The sequence below is a fragment of the Pecten maximus genome, chromosome 18 (genome assembly GCF_902652985.1).
Source record: "Pecten maximus chromosome 18, xPecMax1.1, whole genome shotgun sequence".
Classification (NCBI taxonomy): Eukaryota; Metazoa; Mollusca; class Bivalvia; order Pectinida; family Pectinidae; genus Pecten; species Pecten maximus.
In genome coordinates this window covers 31,426,923-31,448,703 of record NC_047032.1, presented here as the reverse complement: position 1 = coordinate 31,448,703, position 21,781 = coordinate 31,426,923, and the positions used below count along the sequence as shown (strand labels likewise).

General features: G+C 37.8%; 1 protein-coding gene across 1 annotated transcript; it reads right to left on the bottom strand.

The window, feature by feature from the left end:
• Positions 1 to 2,714: 2,714 nt before the first annotated feature.
• Positions 2,715 to 4,546, bottom strand: LOC117317113. The gene is given in 3 exon segments (XM_033871911.1): positions 2,715 to 3,656; positions 3,658 to 3,957; positions 3,959 to 4,546. Coding segments are annotated over 3 exon segments (1,194 nt in total). The 5' UTR covers positions 4,487 to 4,546; the 3' UTR covers positions 2,715 to 3,290.
• Positions 4,547 to 21,781: the final 17,235 nt, after the last annotated feature.

Below are 21,781 nucleotides of genomic sequence, written 5' to 3'. Positions count from 1 at the left end.
GTCCTTCATATCACTGACGGGTCCTAGAAGGACCAAACAGCTGTACGATGTCCTTCATATCACTGACGGGTCCTAGAAGGACCTTTCATTGTACGACGTGAACTGTATGTGTGACGAAGTTCATATCTAAAGCAATTGTCACTGGTCTTTGCACTATTCCGTTGGAACAGACAGCGCTCGGAAACTTGTAATTCGAAAGTTTATAATGTTTTATCTATCATTAAAAATGTTTATTGGTCGAGAATCATAAATCTATATTGAATAGTTGAAAACCTACAGTACGCTGTAGTGCCGACCAAAGGGTGGGCTGGCTTTTCTCACTTTTTCACCACGGCAGAAGTTCGGAAAAACATTTTGCTGTATGTTGTGTTAACTACTATCCACGGCACACTTCTTCTATTAAGTTACATATCCATGTTTAAATATACAATCTTCCGTAAGACCTACCTCAGTACTGGAATCTGGAATATTGATATGAGGCGATGCTATCAGCGGTCTGGGTATACGGTGTACGGAGAAGGATGATAGCTAGGATCAATGCATTTCCGTTCGATATTGAATGATAAATGAAATTTGATATCAAAATATTATTTTTTAATTACTTCTCGCCAATCGAGAATTGATAAAATATTTAACCTAACAACTAAATTTATACAGGAAATGAAACTAGGATAGCATGGTGATTCAAACTTTGATATATATTTGAATTTAAAAAAACAAGTCAAGTCTATATTTAGAATGTTTTTCAGAGATCGGAATGCTTGTATTTGTGATTGCCTTCGCTTGTTTTCAAACAAATCTTATCCACGTAACAACAAAAGGAACAGGATATTCTACAAGTTTTGTTTATCTTCCTTGTACTAAAAGGTAGGTCCATGTCAATATTATCACACACCAAGCACTTGCTCGAAATACAACACATACCTATATCAATTGTTTATATGCATTGTGTCAAATGCAGTAACACGCGGTATGTAAACAAACAGCGGTTTAAATAAAAACAAATACTTCATTTAAAAAATAAGAATTGAATAAATACGAACACTTAAAATGGGTTCGTTGAAAAAAAAAGTTGACATTTTGACATTTGGGGCTGTGGCATAAAGATAACTGCTACGCTCGCCTGATATTGATGTGGTGAGAAACACTAAAAATCTCAAGATAGTCTGTCCAAGATAAATCTCAAGATAGTCTGTTCAAGATAAATCTCAAGATAGTCTGTCCAAGATAACCCACTTCTATATATCGTCGATTTTCACTAGTAACAGTGCAAACGAAATGCAGTTATTATACCGAAAACGTTGTTTCTAAACCGGAAGAGTTCCGTAGGTAAAGATATTTACCGGAAGTGTGTCATTAATCAAATAACATAAAGTATATAGTAAATACAGAGAACAGAGGACATGGGTTTGTATTCTTATTAAATATTATAACCAAGTGTGCGATTTTCTAAATCATACGTTTTACTGGAAGTGTATTGATCACAAGTTCATAGATAATGTAGGTGACATTTTGGAAACTTGTCGTACCATAAAATTTCTTTTTGTACTCAAATTGAAACCGAATATAATTTTCCTATTGAATTAGAGAACTGTACCATCATTCAAAACCTGCCTATGTACCTGTAAATGAAATACTGTTTAACAAGAGAGACATATGAAATAACGTGTACCGGTATATTATCATTAGCTTACTTTATGGTACTGTTTTTATTTTTTATGCTTTAATGCTCTGTCGTAAATACTGACTGTGGTGACATATTTCATTTATCTATTTATCAATTGGCTGAAATCGTACGAATGAAGCATTATATCTGTAACTGTTCCTACTGAGTATTAATCCTAATATGTATTTTTTACGACCAGCTGGGATGGGGAACTCAGTCTGTCTCCGAGGCTAAGGTAATCTCTTATCAAATCAATTGATGACAGCTTGGTATCAAATTTGTTTGCATTAGTTAATGTTTAAATGTTAACTGTACCCACGTATACAATATTGTCTAATAATTGGCCTACTATAATTATGTATAGCTATTCCCCAACCAAATTACATCAAATGGTTCTTAAATGATTTATATAAAGAGAAATGGACGGTCAAGTCAAGATATTGTAATTGGCGTTTGCTTGACATTCATACAGTTTTCACAGATCTTCGGGTACAGCATGGTTAACGTAAGATTGTATTGTGTTCAGTTAAACCCGGTGTCAATGTTACGAACCCGATAGAGGAACACACAAAGTATTGTATTTTTTCGTCCAAAGAAATGGAACAGCAAACATTTTGTTCAAACTGCGTCAGGGATGGACAACTAGCAACATAAAATATATCTTTTAATATATCTATGTCAACTGAACAAAAACGATTGTTAATATAAAACAATAATAGAAACAATATTGTAATAACATAAACATCTATGTACAATTAAATACCAAACAATATCGTAATGAGATAAACATCTATGTACAATTAAATACCAAACAATATCGTAATGAGATAAACATCTATGTACAATTAAATACAAAACAATATGGTAATGACATAAACATCTATGTACAATTAAATACAAAACAATATTGTAATAACATCAACATCTATGTACAATTAAATACAAAACAATATTGTAATAACATCAACATCTATGTACAATTAAATACAAAACAATATTGTAATGACATAAACATCTATGTACAATTAAATACAAAACAATATGGGGTAATGACATAAACATCTACATGTATATACAAACAAATACAAAACAAATGGTAATAACAACAGCATCTATGTACAATTAACCGTGGAGTAACAAATCAATCACAATAAAAAGAAAATGAATAAGAAAAACAGTCAAAATGATGTTATACCTAACAACGTCTGTTAGCAAAGGAGAGCTATAAATGCATATAACGAAAGTTACAATAATTTAAATAAGATTGATACAAAGTGTAAAATTGTCAATAAACAATAACTGATTGTATTGGCCCATTCTGGATACAAAATGTAACAGTGGTAGTGTAAGTCCATTTATCACATATTGCACGACATTTCCGGAAAATAAACATCAATAAATATAACTCTAGTGTGTATTGATATGTAGCGTCTTACAAAATATATCACAGGTAACTTTTTAACCAATACTGAAGATTCCCTCTTAGCATATAAATAATCCTATATATATTGTATTATTTGTTATATGCACAATACAGTATTTCAACGTTTAAATCAGCTGGAATCACATTTTTAATAATAACTAGTTTAATGGTGTACATTGTCTAAAATCACAAACCAAGATATCACTTATAGTTGATTCTGGACTTTGACTTCTGTACCATTCTAGCCGCCTGTCCGTAAGAAATACTGCCCTCCACTGTATCCCAGGTATCCGCCTCACCAGTAGCCATCCCTGGAGGAGCAGCCATTCCGCTTACTTCCATTGACATCATTGGATCACTAGCAGGAACAGGGGCCGCACGAACGCGGGCACTACCTATTGAACGTGCCATACCGCTTCCCATTCTTGGAGCCATCGCCGAAGCACTGAAGTTTGACTTCACATCTTCCATGTTGGTAAACTCTGCTAACTTTTTAGAGCTCGCAGAAGCGGCTTCTAAATCGAAATTATTTCTCTGTAGTTTCTTGCCCCTTATGCCTTTACTGGTCCATCTTAGCCTGTACTCTACGGGTCATTTCATCGTCATTTATTTGGTTCCCCGATGCTATTTCCCTTTGTACCTCTTCGTCCACTTCCGCCATCCATCGTTCCAGTGACATTTCCTCCTGTGCCCCTCCTATGATAACCTGTGTGAGGGCCTTAGCACCCCTCAGTGGTATATACTGTCCTCCTGTTAGGTAGGCGATGGCAGTGAAGAATTCTTTGTAGGGATTGATAGCTGGTTCACACCCAACAGAATATAATGTTATTCCCTTCGCTGCAAATTGCCTTACAATGTCCATGGGATCCTAGTCCTGCTGGACAACCATCAGGGAACGCGTCCCCATGGGGAGCTAGACCGTGGGGTGGGGCATCGGATACCAACACACATATTTTAGTAGCATTCTCTCTCCAGGAAAGTGTAAGCATATCTTGTAGAGCGTCAGCCACAGCCTCTGGACCATCCCCACCACCACGTGCTCTACAGCCATTCAACCATGACTTCATGGTGGACACGGAGGCAGTAAAGTCATGTGGGCGTGTCACAAACGAATGGTCCTGAGGGGGGTGGTCGCGGTATTCCACCAAGGCCAAATGTACGTCACTTTTTTCACTTGACACAATTTGTTTAACAATTGTACGAATGTTGGTGCGGGCTGTGTCAATATAACTCCCCATACTTCCCGTACAGTCCATAGCGAAGGCGAGATCTAACACAGCACAATCATGCTTCGCTAGCGACGGCTGTGAAGGTACGTCGTCTACTTTCAGTTTCGATTCTTCTTTCTTTCGAGTGATTGTCTTTTTCAACAGACTGAAGAAGCTTGATTTCTTCATGGTCAACTGAAAATGTAACACCTAAACAAAATATCGTGTCACCAGTACATGAATGACTCGCCTATATATATGTGTGTGTATGTGTATCAACATCGTAATAGCTAAATATAGATCCAGTCGTCGTCAAGCCTATTTTATCTAGGTATGTGACTAAAATTAGATCACTTGGGTTGTTAATATGCGGAAACCCGACATGACATGTACGACAGGTTTCAAAACTTGAAAAAAGGCATATTCACCGAGAACAGACGAACTATTATCTCTAACTAAGTCACCCACATATACTCTATATATTAGTCTAAGAATATAGAAAATATATTATGTACTCATGGTTTTGGTTGTGTTTGGCTTGAACAAGGAAATGGAGATATTGATGTATTTTATCATTATTCCAATAAAAGGTACGAGACATATTCATACAAGACTGACATAGAGAACTTGTAGACTCCCCACGAGCCAGATGTTATATACTTATCTCAAATGATGTAAACTTTATTTCGTTTCTTTTGATAGAGGATATGACAACATTTTTGTATCAACAAAAAAAACAGGATATGGAAACAAGCTTGAGAGCTTATACTAGTCCACTTCCTTCAATTGAAATTAACATTATCGAGATGGACAGCAATAAACGAAATCTGAGAGAGAAAAAAAGATGTGAACATATATAAACCTTAATATTATCTACAATAAGGAGAGGGTGTGCAGGGAGGAGGGGATAGGTGAAAGTGCAGTGGGCTTGTCAGCTTAATTATTAACAACATCAAATATTTCATGATTACAATTATCTCCATTTAGAATAAAAAGAATACGGAGTACCAAATGATTCGTTAACTGAGGTAGTAATTTCAAAGTAATGAAAGTAACGAACATTTTATGAATGAAATCAAAAGCGTTAAGTAGCAATTATAAACTTTTGAATACATGTAAACAATTACTTATTTTCTTCGAAAGAGAGGTTTTCATCTCCAAATAGTAACATTCTTTCAGTTAAGTGACACTGATTGATGGCATGCGGAGATTAACGTATAGTGGGCATCGCAAAAGATAGTGAAACAGTGAGGACTATCGACTAAGCCTTTCGAGTAAAGGTGGCTATTTAGGGAGCTACGTTCCATTCTTAGTCTCGCATGGAGGATCTGACCTTGTCTACTTTCAGAGGAGAAATATAATGGTACTTTTGTGGAAGGTCCATGCAGGTGTTTCATAAGTTTTCGCAATCACGGATTCGTTTTTACATCAGACGGAAGAGAGTTCCAACATTTTAAGACAGAGGGAATGAAAGAATTTTGAAACAAAGAAGAGGACGAAAATGTTCTCCCTCTCTAGTAGCATGAGTATGTTCATCAGAATTTCTATTTGGGAGGATGTCTTGTACGAAAGGAACCATGCCATGAACCATTTTATGAAACTGTATAAGTTTATGCGTCTGACGTCTTTTTCAAGAGTTTCCCGTTCCGTTTGTACAACATAGATCTACTCGTAAGCTTTGTCCCTTCCGTTACAATTCTAGCGGCCTCTAGATAAAATCAAATGAATTTGGTTACAAGTGATATCTTGATATTGTTAACATTAATTATTTTTTTTAAATTAACAAGGTTTCAGGTATCTCCTCATAGATTAAATATAGAAGCGGGAAGATGGCATCGCCCGATTCCAATACCTCCGGGAATGCGTTATTGTATTTTTTGTACTCAAATTAAATACGAATATCATTTTCTAATGGAATGTCTCTTACACTCAGAAATTAGGTCATTTTTTTATAGGAAATATTATGATATATCTAATATGTTTAAATCTATAGATGTTATGTTATCAGAGAACTATACCATCATTCAAAACCTGGCTATGTATACATGTATCTACAAAGAAAATGATTTAAGAAATGAAATACTGTTTAACAAGAGAGACATGTGAAATTACGTGTACCGGTATATTATCCTTCCGCTTACTTTATGGTAATACTGTTTTTCATGCTTTAATGTTCTGTCATAAATACTGTGATTTCATATTGATCAATTGTTGTTGGCTGAAATCGTACGAAAGTAGTATTATATATGCAACTGTTCCTACTGAGTATTAATCCTAGTATGTATGTTTTGTGACCAGCTGGGATGGGGGACCCAGTCTGTCTCCGAGGCTAAGGTTATCCCTTATCAAATCAATTGATGACAGCTTGGTATTCAATTAGTTTGCAACAGTTTATAGAATTTAAGTGATATGTTTTTCGTACATGTACATACAATATTGTCTAATAACTGGTCTATTGCAATTATGTATAGCTATTCCTCAAACGAATCACATCAAATGGTTATTTAATTATTTATATAAAAAGAAATAGAGGGTCAAGTCATGGTATTATAATTGGCGTTTGCTTAACATTCATAGTTTTCACAGCTCTTCGGATCCAACATCCGTTCTCTTTGATATTTTGCAAATCAATAATGATTTTCAAACTCGGGCTATTTCTAATATCTTGTCAAATAATTCAGTATCTGACAATAATCTGTATTTTACAATGCTGCAACTTACAAGTGATTACATTGTTGTACTAGTCTTTTATCTTATTATTGGTTAGAATCACGCCATTTGATAAATATACTGTTTGGTGATAATGAATAAACTTGTACATTATTAATAAACTTATATCATTATTGTTCAACTAATAAAGTTACTATCTGGTATAATTTTTCTTTGAGGTAATATTTAGTCCAGATTTGTTAATTATCATGCAAACCACAACGACGTAATATAATGTGTATATAATAGGGGAACCTATATATAAAATTTAAGATTTAGCGATAATGGCAGTCTGTCGTCGATGTTGTTTTCGGATTGGTCCCAAAATGCAATACCAGGGACCAAGGGGAAACTTCAGAAAGATCCTTTCATCCTTTCAGCAATTTCTGATAAATAGCGATAACAAACTTCAATTGTCAAAATCCAAGATGGCTGCCTGTCGGCCATGCTGTTTTCCTATTGGTCCCAAGATGCAATATGCAGAACTACAGACCAAGGGGAACTTACAAAAAAGTTTGAGAAAGATCCTTTCAGTACTTTCTTAAAAATAGCGATAACAAACTTCAATTGTCAAAATCCAAGATGGCTGCCTGTCGGCCATGTTGTTTTCCGATTAGTCTCAAAATGCAATATGCATAACTAGGCACTGAGGGGAACCTACATATGAAATTTGAGAAAGATCCCTTCAGCACTTTCTTAGAAATAGCGATAACAAGTTTCAATTGTCAAAATCTAAGATGGCTGCCTGTCGGCCATGTTGTTTTCCGATTGGTCACAAAATGCAATATGCATAACTAGGCACCAAGGGAAACCTACATATGAAATTTGAGAAAGATCCCTTCAGCACTTTCTTAGAAATAGCAATAACAAGTTTCAATTGTCAAAATCTAAGATGGCTGCCTGTCGGCCATGTTGTTTTCCGATTAGTCTCGAAATGTATTATGCATAACTAGGCACCGAGGGGAACCTATATATGAAATTTGAGATAGATCCCTTCAGTACTTTCTGAGAAATAGCGATAACAAGAATTGTTTACGGACGGACGGACGGACCACGGACCACGGACGCAGAGCGATTTGAATAGCCCACCATATGATGATGGTTGGCTAAAAAAAGTTTTAAGGAAAAAAACAATGGTTTTAATTTTTTTAAATCTATGATCTTGGGGGATAATGATGCACTTAAATGCACCACAGAGCTTTATGTATATTTTATATCGAAAACAGTTTTAGCTGTAACTCGCTGTAACTGGTGTGTTAATCATAGTTGCCATGTTTAGTTCGCGAAAATTCAACATTTACCATCAATGTCTGACTAGACACAGGCACACTCACCACAAGGCTCAGTCTGTTTCCGAGAGGTTTATCCTCTCACGCTTAAAAGTCAAATGTCGAAGCTCCCAAGGTCAAATGTGGAGGTCACCAAGTACATAAAACCTCTGTTACGAAATGTGGGCGTCAACTTTTATAAGATACCAGTTTTAACAGGAAGTTGCGATAACTCTAGTCAGACAATTGAAGTCAGTAGCTCGAAAAGTGGCCGAGATAGTGAGGAGATATGAACAACAGAATACAGATATTTTATTTCATTTACACAACAGTATGAATATCATTTCTTTGACACAATCGTCCACCTATTTGATACTATTATCTCATATCGGTGTTACACTTACATATCGCTGAGTATAGACATTGGTTCCATTACACCACCGTCACGGAATCCTCTGGGAAGTAATACAATTCTGAGATAGCAGTCAGAGTGAGGCATTAGTACACACACGTGAACGTGGATATGTCGTCAGATCACGTGTAGGAGGGGTTATAAGTATTGATATGAGTGTTATTATACAGTTATTTACGAGATGGGCGAGCAACAGAGTTCGATGGTACTGTAACACATGCCTGATAGTTGTTATATGGTACCGAATTGCTGTGAGGGTGACCAATAATTTTGTCCATTCCATTCCAGTCCACGTCCATTCAGAAAACCTAAAACTGGTTTCCTAATTGGTCTATGTAAAAGCACACTAGAAATTTTTTGTTCCGAATACATAGATCCAGTTCAATTCGAAATTCCGAAGGTGTACAATACTAGAAACCAGATTTTAGTAAATATTTCGGGACATCAAAATAGGAATACAAATACATATATTTACGGTATCAATTGAGTACGTAAAGTAAAATAATCTGCTTTTAGATATACAAATTATAGAAATAGAAGATAATTTAAGTTTAGTCTACGTGTGAGTAATTACGTAAATGAGGGTCGTAGAGGCTGGGTTTGCTGGGTTTATCGACCCGTGAACATCCAGGATTATTTTGAGGCGCGGTCTCCTTGTAGTAGTTGGTAACTACTTCACTGGAGGCCCGTCGCATGTCATCCAGAACAATGCGGGTCACGTGTCTTGCCCAAGGACAAAACCACCACATCACATACCGGTCCCTTTCTCAGCTTCCTCAGAAACACAAACCGACACGGGTAGGGAGCGTCGAAGGGTCAGTATAGACAGGGAAAATAGCATGTCATTCCCATGGGTTTTTTTTAAACTACGTGTTTGTACCATGTAGGTTTATAGGATTCTGATGACACGTGGGTGAACAGCGCCTTACACTTGTTTGCATAAGAAAAAGTTTAATGTAAACAGAACGTGCCTCATAAATTCCTCACCAAACTCAACGATGCATTCCGCGCTATTTCAAATTAGTTCAAATATAAACTGTTCATATATTTCAAAAAAATCAATTGTGATACATTTTATATCTTTTCCTACACACTAACAAAAAATTAAATGTTTAATTGTCTCATGTATATTGTTACTCAACTTGTAATGAGTTCGTGAATAGGACTTTATACTTTAATTTCAATTTACTTACAAACAAGACAATTAAGACAAGTTTAAATGTCTGGCTTACGGTGGATGATACATGTTTGTAACTCGCAACTCGCACTTTGTAACTCGCAACTCGCAACTCGAGGAAAAGAAACCCTCTAATTTTCATCTATTAAATGTTCACTGTGACTCTGCTATCGTAGGATCTCGGTTACTAGTATAATCTTGATAGTCTGTTTCTGAACATTCAAATCGACGTCCTTGATTTTACCCATACGCTTGGCCGGTACAAATAGAAAATTAAAAAATAATACTGAACATAACACATACATAACAATCAAATCGACTGGATTTCTAAAAAATATCAGTCATATGACTATCTTATACTTGTATCTGTATATGTGATCAGACACAACATCTAAAAAGGCTTCATTTATAGCACCGAGTATTAAACCATACCTAAATACCAAATGGATATCGTAATGTTGTGTTTGGCGACTGTTGCCATGCCAACATACCATTTGCATTCGAATCTATCCTAAAATCACCTGTATACAACCAACGCCTGGCTATAAAGATCATCTATATATACAATCCTGTCTAAAAACGCCATCTGTGTACCACAAACCCTGTCTATAAAAGTCATATGTGTACCACAAAAACCTGTCTATAAAGGCCATCTGTGTACCACAAAAACCTGTCTATAAAGGCCATCTGTGTACCAAAAAACCTGTCTATAAAGGCCATCTGTGTAAAACTGAACCTGTCTATAAGGATTACATGTATATAACAGAATAAACTGTCAATAAAGATTATCTATAAATACGAAATATATAAACCTGTATAGAAAGACCACCTATATACAAACCTGTCTATAAAGACCACCTGTGTATAATCAAAACTTGTCTATAAAAGCCGAATGTTTGAGGTTTCCGTGAAGTACATGTTATTGTGTACACGGACCTCTTGTCTATAAAGACCATTTGTCTCACTCCTTTGAATGACCTTTATAGACAAGTTTGACTATACTCTTAGTCGAGAGGGCCGATGCTGAGTAATGAACCAATTTTATAACTTATATTTAGAATTTTATTTTACTTGTAGGAAGAAAGTTTAACCGACTGACTTTGGTACCAGGGTATTACTTTATCTGCTTAAATAGAGCGAACTATTACCGAGATTTAACGATACATTACACGGTGAAAGTATGGTAAGTTAATTGATAGGTTAGATGGTTAGGTGACCATTGGAGACTGTAAATAAATCGCTTGACCTTCCGTACTCCAGGTTTTGACCAGATAGTAGTCATAATTACAGGATACTGATTAAAACGGACCTGGTGTTAAAGGCAGAATTATAATATCGTAAAACTAACATGTTTGTATTAGCATACGTCGACTTCCTTAGTCCTGTGGCGTCGGTTATAAATTTTAGTCTGGTTTCTCGGACAAGACTTCGGTTTGTAGAAATATTACCTCATAGATATACATATCTCATTTACAACCTGCTTACACACAGCGGGACTGGGATTACACGAAACGAAAATAAATTGCATATTGGCATTTTAATGACGGCTTTGAAGTCCATAATAACTGTCGGAAAAAAACGGGACCGGCCTAAGTTTAAATTGATTTATTAGTTTTGAGATTTATTGATACCAACAAGTATCTTGTCTTGGAGTGTGATTTTTAATATGGCTATCAACGTAATGGGGAGCGCAGCGGGGAACTCTCTAGTCTAGAATGTCTAGTTTGTATCTCCGTACGGTAGTTTAGTGCTGTTACGTCAACTTCGCTGTAATATATCTTATTTTTTTTGCAATTGGATTATAAATCTCCTGTATGGTAGATAGATGGCTAATGTTGGAGGTGATGGTTAACATAGGAGGTGAAAACGTACGCGAAATCGCGAGATTTTGTGTCCCATACATATGGATTCGGACGTAATGCCATTCGGTACTCACACTGGAGTTCCGAGTGGACATAATGCCATTCGGTACTCACACTGGAGTTCCGAGTGGAAGTGATGCGTTTGGATTACTTGACAATCGAGCTTTGTACTAATCCAATCTAGATGTGTCCTTTTCTGACCAGGGAAGTAAATTCAAGGCTGATTGTTTCTTTCGTAACCTGCGATAATGCTGAGAGGGCGTCGCTTCGATCGCTTTCGTAACTTGCGATATGCTGAGAGATCATCAGTCTTCAGTCAAATTTTTAATCTCAAATTTTGTTCTCATAAGTTTTCATCCGCAACGTTCGGGGGTAAATGGTTTCCCGGCGAATAGATGTTTGAATTCTTTATTCATATTCCTGTCCTTAAGGCGTTGTCTGAAGAGCACACTTGAAGAGTTCCGATGGAGTAACAAGCGAGTAGTTACGTGTATCTTTTTAAAGGTTAATTAATAAACAGGTAGCTCTCTGTAGCTGAGTATCCTCATTAGGTTTGATTACTTTCCCGAGTGTCATTTTCGCTACTTTTTGTTTCAGCCTCAGTCAGACGGAAAATAGAAAACCTACGGCGAATAGTTTAATCTTACTGATTTTTCTAGTGTGATGCTATTTAAAGCATCCCTACGAGACACCAAGGATTTAAAGACGATGTCCATATTGCGCTGGTGAGTAGAACGTGAACAGTTTCAATTTCTAAATGAATATAGATTTCAGATTTAAATCGTGCAGAATTAATTTTAAAAACTTTTTCAGGGGTCTGTGATGTAATGTATATTCGTGTTTACCTTATCCCCCCGGTGTGATCGAGTCAGTGTCGCCGTGTTTGTTTAGATGAAATGTAAATCGTTTGTAAACAGGACCGCGCCGCCTACCGGTGATAGACTAGTCGATGGGACAATGGGTTAAACCTGTACAGATATATCACATAATAGGATTGATAGGATAGACGTCGTTTACTTTAACTTAACATTCAAAACAATTATCATTTTACAGTAAAGTATCATCCTGTCAACTCCAGGACACGACTGTAATGAGAATATACTGCAGTGTAGAACTTTAGAATTGCAATCATTTCTCTGAAACCATTTATAGTATCTAATAAAAAAAAAAGGCTTTCAAAATCTGACTTTCACGTTAAAAAAAGACAGACCTTCCCTAACAAAACCTTTTTGGTAATGTTTTTAAAAGTTGCTTTTGATAGTACACATGATCACACTTCTGATATTAAGGAACTATTGGCCAAAGTAAACTTTCTTTTTCAAGTTCAAAATAGTTTGTGAAGTTTCCTATCTTTTTAAGAGCATTGTTCCTGATCATGTCTGTGGTCCTAGCAAAAACCTTCGTATAATCGTTTCGGAGGCTGATCCGTAAGTGGGATTGTCCAAACTATAACTATACAGAATTTCGGAGGCTGATCCGTAAGTGGGATTGTCCCGACTGTAACTACACAGAGTTTCGGAGGCTGATCCGTAAGTGGGATTGTCCCGACTGTAACTACACAGAGTTTCGGAGGCTGATCCGTAAGTGGGATTGTCCCGACTATAACTACACAGAGTTTCGGAGACTGATCCGTAAGTGGGATTGTCCCGCCTGTAACTACACAGAGTTTCGGAGGCTGATCCGTAAGTGGGATTGTCCCGACTGTAACTACACAGAGTTTCGGAGACTGATCCGTAAGTGGGATTGTCCCGCCTGTAACTACACAGAGTTTCGGAGACTGATCCGTAAGTGGGATTGTCCAAACTATAACTACACAGAGTTTCGGAGACTGATCCGTAAGTGGGATTGTCCCGACTGTAACTACACAGAGTTTCGGAGACTGATCCGTAAGTGGGATTGTCCAAACTGTAACTACACAGAGTTTCGGAGGCTGATCCGTAAGTGGGATTTTCCAGACTATAACTACACAGAGTTTCGGAGACTGATCCGTAAGTGGGATTGCCCCGTCTGTAACTACACAGAGTTTCGGAGAATGATCCGTAAATGGGATTGTCCAAACTATAACTACACCGAATTTCGGAGACTGATCCGTAAGTGGGATTGTCCCGACTGTAACTACACAGAGTTTCGGAGACTGATCCGTAAATGGGATTGCCCCGTCTGTAACTACACAGAGTTTCGGAGACTGAACCGTAAATGGGATTGTCCCGACTATAACTACACAGAGTTTCGGAGGCTGATCCGTAAGTGGGATTGTCGAAAATATAACTACACAGAGTTTCGGAGGCTGATCCGTCAGTGGGATTGTCCAAACTATAACTACACAGAGTTTCGGAGGCTGATCCGTAAGTGGGATTGTCCCGACTATAACTACACAGAGTTTCGGAGACTGATCCGTAAGTGGGATTGTCCCGACTCTAACTACACAGAGTTTCGGAGACTGATCCGTAAGTGGGATTGTCCCGACTGTAACTACACAGAGTTTCGGAGGCTGATCCGTCAGTGGGATTGTCCAAACTATAACTACACAGAGTTTCGGAGGCTGATCCGTAAGTGGGATTGTCCCGACTATAACTACACAGAGTTTCGGAGACTGATCCGTAAGTGGGATTGTCCCGACTGTAACTACACAGAGTTTCGGAGACTGATCCGTAAGTGGGATTGTCCCGACTGTAACTACACAGAGTTTCGGAGGCTGATCCGTCAGTGGGATTGTCCCAACTATAACTACACAGAGTTTCGGAGGCTGATCCGTAAGTGGGATTGTCCCGACTATAACTACACAGAGTTTCGGAGACTGATCCGTAAGTGGGATTGTCCCGACTGTAACTACACAGAGTTTCGGAGACTGATCCGTAAGTGGGATTGTCCCGACTGTAACTACACAGAGTTTCGGAGGCTGATCCGTAAGTGGGATTGTCCCGACTGTAACTACACAGAGTTTCGGAGGCTGATCCGTAAGTGGGATTGTCCCGACTCTAACTACACAGAGTTTCGGAGACTGATCCGTAAGTGGGATTGTCGAAAATATAACTACACAGAGTTTCGGAGACTGATCCGTAAGTGGGATTGTTCCGCCTGTAACTACACAGAGTTTCAGAGGCTGATCCGTAAGTGGGAGTTTCCCGACTGTAACTACACAGAGGTTCGGAGGCTGGTCCGTAAGTGGGATTGTCCAAACTATAACTACACAGAGTTTGGGAGACTGATCCGTAAGTGGGATTGTCCCGACTGTAACTACACAGAGTTTCGGAGACTGATCCGTAAGTGGGATTGTCCCGACTCTAACTACACAGAGTGTCGGAGACTGATCCGTAAGTGGAATTGTCCCGACTATAACTACACAGAGTTTCGGAGACTGATCCGTAAGTGGGATTGTCCCGACTGTAACTACACAGAGTTTCGGAGACTGATCCGTAAGTGGAATTGTCCCGACTGTAACTACACAGAGTTTCGGAGGCTGGTCCGTAAGTGGGATTGCCCCGTCTGTAACTACACAGAGTTTCGGAGACTGATCCGTAAGTGGGATTGTCCCGACTGTAACTACACAGAGTTTCGGAGGCTGATCCGTAAGTGGGGTTGTCCCGACTCTAACTACACAGAGTTTCGGAGGCTGCCCCGTAAGTGGGATTGTCCAAAATATAACTACACAGAGTTTCGGAGACTGATCCGTAAGTGGGATTGTCCCGACTGTAGATGTACGTGCTATGTTTATACTTTATTTCCCTCGTCCTGTTGTCCGCTTTTTTGCTTTTAAATGCTTCTGGGTTACACTTTTAGAAAAAAAAAGGCTTATGTATGTTTGTGAATAAGTCCTCAATGACTACTGTTTTACTGTCCGCGATACTATATACATGTACCAACAACGGTTGGAGACTGCCATGGGCAGCCTAGTATCTCCTGTTGTAGCCAACCTATGCATGGAACATTTGGAGAATGAAGCCATATTCACTGCCTAGGGAAGATGCACGCCTAGCTTGTGGAAGCGATATGTGGAGGACATCTTAGAAGTTGCGAAAAAGGGTCAAAAAAGGATCTTAGAGATCATATTGACACCATTGACACTACCAACTTTATCAACTTTACATGCGAGGAAGAAAAAGATGGCACCATGTCCTTCCTTGACACTCTTTTAGTTAGAAAAGAGAACGGTACTGTTAATACAGACCAATATCTCACCTTCCAATCCCATCATCCCTTACACCGGAAGTTGGGTATCATCCGTACACTACTAAACAGATGTGTCACTATTGTAACCGACCAACAGGATAAACTGCAAGAACAGAATCACATACAGTCAGCTATAAAACACGTGGATATCCGCACTGGCCCTGGACAAGGTAGGCCAGTAACTGAAAGAAAGCAAGATGAAAGAGTATGAGAATGAACACCAAAGAAAAGAATCGCATGGCAGGACAAGTAGTCATTCCATACATAAAGGGGTTATCTGAAACCATTCAGCACATGGCACTGCATCAGCCATGAAGGCCCTCGAAAAAATCCGTAATATCGTCGTACACGTATATAAATTGGATGCAAGAACTGCGACGTATCATATATCGGATAAACTGGAGGAAGATTCAGTCCGTCAGAGTCCGTCTTCGGGCCTAAGTAGACAGTAAGTTCACCAGATCATTATGTAAATGAATATGAGTCCCAGATCAACAAATCGACCATCACACATAACGCCATGCAGCAAAATCATGTGGTTGACTGGGAAAATTAAAATGTGATTGACAGAGAGGACAACATTTAAGGCGGAAGGTGGAACAATCTGGATACGTCTTAGCGGGCACGTTCTAAATAAGGAAGAGAGGGTCAATAGACTTTCGCACATCCATGACCAGGTATTAAACAAAGCGTAGCCTAATCGACAGTCCATCTACACTCAGATCGGCAGCTCACTAGAATCGGCTCGACTTCTGTGGGGCTGAATCACTATGCTTGTACTCTATCACAACAAGCTGCGTTTACCTGTCGACTATTATTACCATCCCGTACACATTTACCACCTGTGTACAGACAATATACTGGTCATTTATATATAATTAATGCTTAGGAAGATTGCAGAGCTGTAATTGAAACGTCACAAGCAATAACGTCATCGATTGTGTAAGATAACATTTGATATATTATCCAAAGTTATGTTTGCGTTTCTGTGTTTTTTAATTTTTCTATTTGTAGAAATACAAACTCTTATGAGCTTATGTTCTTTGTTACCATACACTCGACATAAAATAGAGTTTTTTGTATCTTAACATAAAATTGTGTTTTAATCAATGTTCGCCCTCACCCTTCGCGACGCTCTCCTAGATGAGCCCGGTGACTTGGTTGAGTCGCCCTCCCCTTCGACACACTCCCGGATGGTTCGGGAGACTCGATTGAGTCGACCCTCTCTTTCCACACACTCCCGGATAATTCAGGAGACTCGGTTGAGTCGACCCTCTCTTTCCACATACTCCCGGATGGTTCGGGAGACTCGATTGAGTCGACCCTCTCTTTCCACACACTCCCGGATGGTTCGGGAGACTCGATTGAGTCGACCCTCTCTTTTCACATACTCCCGGATCGTTCGGGAGACTCGATTGAGTCGACCCTCTCTTTCCACATACTCCCGGATGATTCTGAAGACTCGATTTAGTCGACCCTCTCTTTTCACATACTCCCGGATGATTCTGAAGACTCGATTGAGTCGACCCTCTCTTTCCACATACTCCCGGATGGTTCTGGAGACTCGGTTGAGAGAGGGTGTGCTTGATACATTTACCATCAAAGTTCCTTTGAGTCTCATCCTATGTTCCTGCTTTGTAACCTTGTGAGAAACAACGCCACATGAAAGATTAATTTTTTTTTTTACAGTTTTCTATGAATTATTTGGTTATTCTCTCAGAGTGCAGTTCTTTGAATTATTTGGTTATTCTCTCAGAGTGCAGTTCTATGAATTATTTGGTTATTCTCTCAGAGTGCAGTTCTCTATGAATTATTTGGTTATTCTCTCAGAGTGCAGTTCTCTATGAACTATTTGGTTATTCTCTCAGTGTGCAGTGCTATGAATCATTTGATTATTCTCTCAGAGTCCAGTTCTATGAATTATTTCGTTATTCTCTCAGAGAGCAGTTCTAGGAATCATTTGATTGTTTTCTGATAGTGCACTGAAACAATGATGTCTTAGCGTTGAAACCATGCTACACTCTATTCCTGCTGTTTATGTCGACGTATATTATACATTAAAATTACAGGGTAATCAGGATAAAAGACAAGTGACAATATATGAGGGTTATCTGTCTTTATTTAAACAAGATGTATACATTGTATATCATTATGTATCATCATTATACCATCCTTAAGGCTATTTACATAATCAGGTAACATATCTCAAAATGTAAAAAATACAACTTTCTTATCTCCATTTCAACTGCAAATATTTTTTTTTTTATATTTATTTTATTTTTCAAAATTAAGCAGAGTAAACATAAATGACATATAAACATCTTTCACACACTGACACATTCCCAATTAAATAGAAGGTACACTTTAATAGTTAATATTAGCATCCTGATAGACTTTCATTACCATAAAGCTTTTTGAGAGATAAAATGAAAGACATTATGTATCATCATTATACCATCCTTTAAGGCTATTTACATATCAGGTAACATATCTCAAAATGTAAAAAATACAACTTTCTTATCTCGATTTCAACTGCGGATGATTATGTTCTAAATGGCTCTGACAGGAGGAATCTGTATTTTAAAATAATGATTACATATAATAATAAATAATGGAATATTTTCGTCCAATCGTTCATCCCGACATTTATTGCTATTTTCATATATTCCTCTGTCACATTGTCAGAACAATAGACAATATCAAACGCATACAATGCATGGGTTATTGCGTTTAAACACATACAGCAATTAATTTATTTCATTTAAATTAAACTTAATTAGCCTATTATTGTAATGTAAACTTGATTACCCCCACTGTAGTGACGATTTACCACGTGACCAGGAAAACATTTACATGTTCTCGTGCATCCTGTGTGTCTATTAATCATTAACATCAGAATGGGGAAAAAGAGAAAACAAATTAATCGTTGAAGGAACTCCAAACTTTTCTATAATAGTGGCTGGTAGTATATATTTATGTAAATAGTCATTAATCACCGTTTTATTGTCCGTATAATTAAGTAATGCATTTTACTTGATGCGCCCTACAGACTCATCAAGAAATAATGTACATGTATATATATCCATTCATTGTAATTTTTGTTGGCATTAATCATACGTTGAAAATTTGAGCAATCTCTGTGTCATTTCAGAGGACTTGTTCCTTGTTTTTGTTATCTTTATCAAAGAGTATGTTTACACAGGCTGGACAGCACTGCGGGGGGGGGGGGGGGGGGGGGGTCCAAAAGCACTGATTTCTCCCAGACGAATAGCACTGGGAGGGATCCAAAGACATTGATTTCTCTCAGACGAATAACACTGGGATGGATCCAAAGACACTTATTTCTCTCCGACGAGCAACACTCGGAGGGATCCAAAAACAAACGCAACAGGCTCATTCTTGTGTCAATATAGGCATCAGTTTCATCAACATTCTTTAACATCAGGATTTTCTGAATTTGTTGTAATATAGAATTCAGAGAAATTATCCTATCTAGGAAACATTCCTTAAGATCTGTAATGATTTTCTATTGAAACTTTTAATTCAATGAACTTCTTTTTTAAAAATGTAATTATTTATCATGGAAAAATTTAAGTTAAGGAATTTCCATAAAAAAATTAATGATTTCCTATCCTTTAAAAAACTTTGCTATGGAAAATTCTAAGGAATTTCCTCAAAATCTGTAATGATGTCCTATTTAAAGTTTTAATTTCTGGACATTCCTTACGTGGTATTGATAAACCTGGAGCCTGGAGAGATATTTGCCGATGTACCTGTGACAATCCATTGAAAAGTGAAAGAGTACTACCAACCGACCATTAAAGTCCGACCGCTCCAGTACACATGTCCTTTATAACCTAAATGTACTGATTGGCGTGAAACACAACAACCTGGATACGTTAATCTAGACCGGGGTCACGTGATGGTGATAAAGGACGCACGGACAGACGATGTTGGGGATAAATAAAACATTATACCTACAGGAGAAAGCGTAGTCATATGCAAGACAGACCTGTGCTATATGAACTTGAAACTAATTTCGAATTTATTTTTTCATTTCTTACTTCTGATGTAGATATTTGATATATGATAAATGACAAATTATTTGAATTGCCAGCCAAAAACCGCCTAGTTGTATTTGATTTTTGCAGCTGATAAAGTTATAACGTGGAACTTTATAGTGTTTGAAACCTAAGCCTTATTAAATAAGACTGAGTATGTAAGTTTGCCCGGTAGTAATAAATGAAAGATCAAAGTAAAAGCCCCACCCTTATAACGAGACTGTTACATGTGTGTGTTTCTTCACTTGTACGTGTACGCGCTCATGTTAAAATTTGAATCGTAATAAAACTATGAAAAAATAATACAAAGGATTGTACAAAAATACATGTAAACGGCGACACACCCGAGTCATTTAAATATTAATAGGCTAATTAACACTGCACGTGCCGAGAAATATATATAAACTGAGCATGCTACATACAGCGGCATGTCATTATTGATAAGTGATGTTAAGGGACAACAGTTCTGACAGACTAGTCGGGGGAAGCAGAATGGATCTGGGTAGCTCTTATAATATAGACAGGGATTATCCCGCTCTCGTTAACTTAAAACCTTAACCATCGTTGAACAATAGCTATTTTTAGAATAAAGATAAGTGTTGGTTGGCTATTGCAACATCGAGACAGAAACTAGAATAAAGCTCATTTAGATGCTGTACGTATCATCTCGGAATACAGATGATACCAAGGTCACCTAAGTGGACAGATCCTACAGTATAGTGTTTTGAACTCGTCACTGATGCTGGAACTAGCAACTGCTGCTATCATACGAGGTATACACAAGCAGAGAGGAATGGCTCCAATGTATTTATAAAATACACGTACAGTGTGTCTCTTCAACATTTGGTACTATATTTGTTTCTAAGAGATAACTAGCAGAAAATTGACACATGTAAGTAATGGAGGTTAAGAGTGACGACAGGAAAGCAGCTGTCGGCCATATCTCTCCCAGAATGCATTGCGGTCCTCTCCATATCAATTCTGCAAACGGTTCACGCCGTTGTAGGATTCTTGTGTTTGAAGGGAGTCGCAAAGTCCTCTGGGAGAGATTGCTGTTGACCGACTTTCAGAGAAAGTGTCAAGCTCTGTTTTGATGGAGGCCATCGGTGAGGATCTAGAAGCCATACACAGACGGGAAGGGATTCGGCAAATCATCCTTGATTGTCACATAGGACGGTCTAATGTGTAGTTGTACTCGGAACGTCACGTGAGAGGTGGCCATGGCTGATAATGTCTGTGGGACAGCATTTTAGCGATTGTGTGTTCCGGTAAAGGTGTTCTCTCTCGGTTCCTGTGATTCGCTGTACGTCAAAATGAGGGGGAGGGCTTTTACGAAAACGGAATTAAATTATCGTATTTATAACTTTTAATTCAACATCTTTTATTGCATACTTTTTTTTATACAAATGTTAGTATTTATAGATACCTAGTTGTTCAGTTGTGACCAGGCTAGTGATGTCTGTTCTATATATGTTTTATTATCCTCACCAGAGAAAAAGTTATAGAGAAACCTACACCTAATTACATGTAAAGAAACATTTAGACTTCCCACGTATTGTTCAAAGTTAACACCAAAATATTAATCAAAGTTCAAAGGTATTTTATAGTTCTAAGATCGTTGAAATCGATAGATATCCGCTGGGTATAACAGCGAACATTAGCACATAAACCTGCCATTCTTCTGATCTGAATTCGCCAGCCTGGTGTTTTTACATCCAATTTTGGGTTTTGTATCAGTTAACAAACATTTCAATATATTTTAAAGACGTGTGTACCCATCTTCTTACAGCTTCTCTGGTTTATTCAATTTATTCAAGTATAGTTT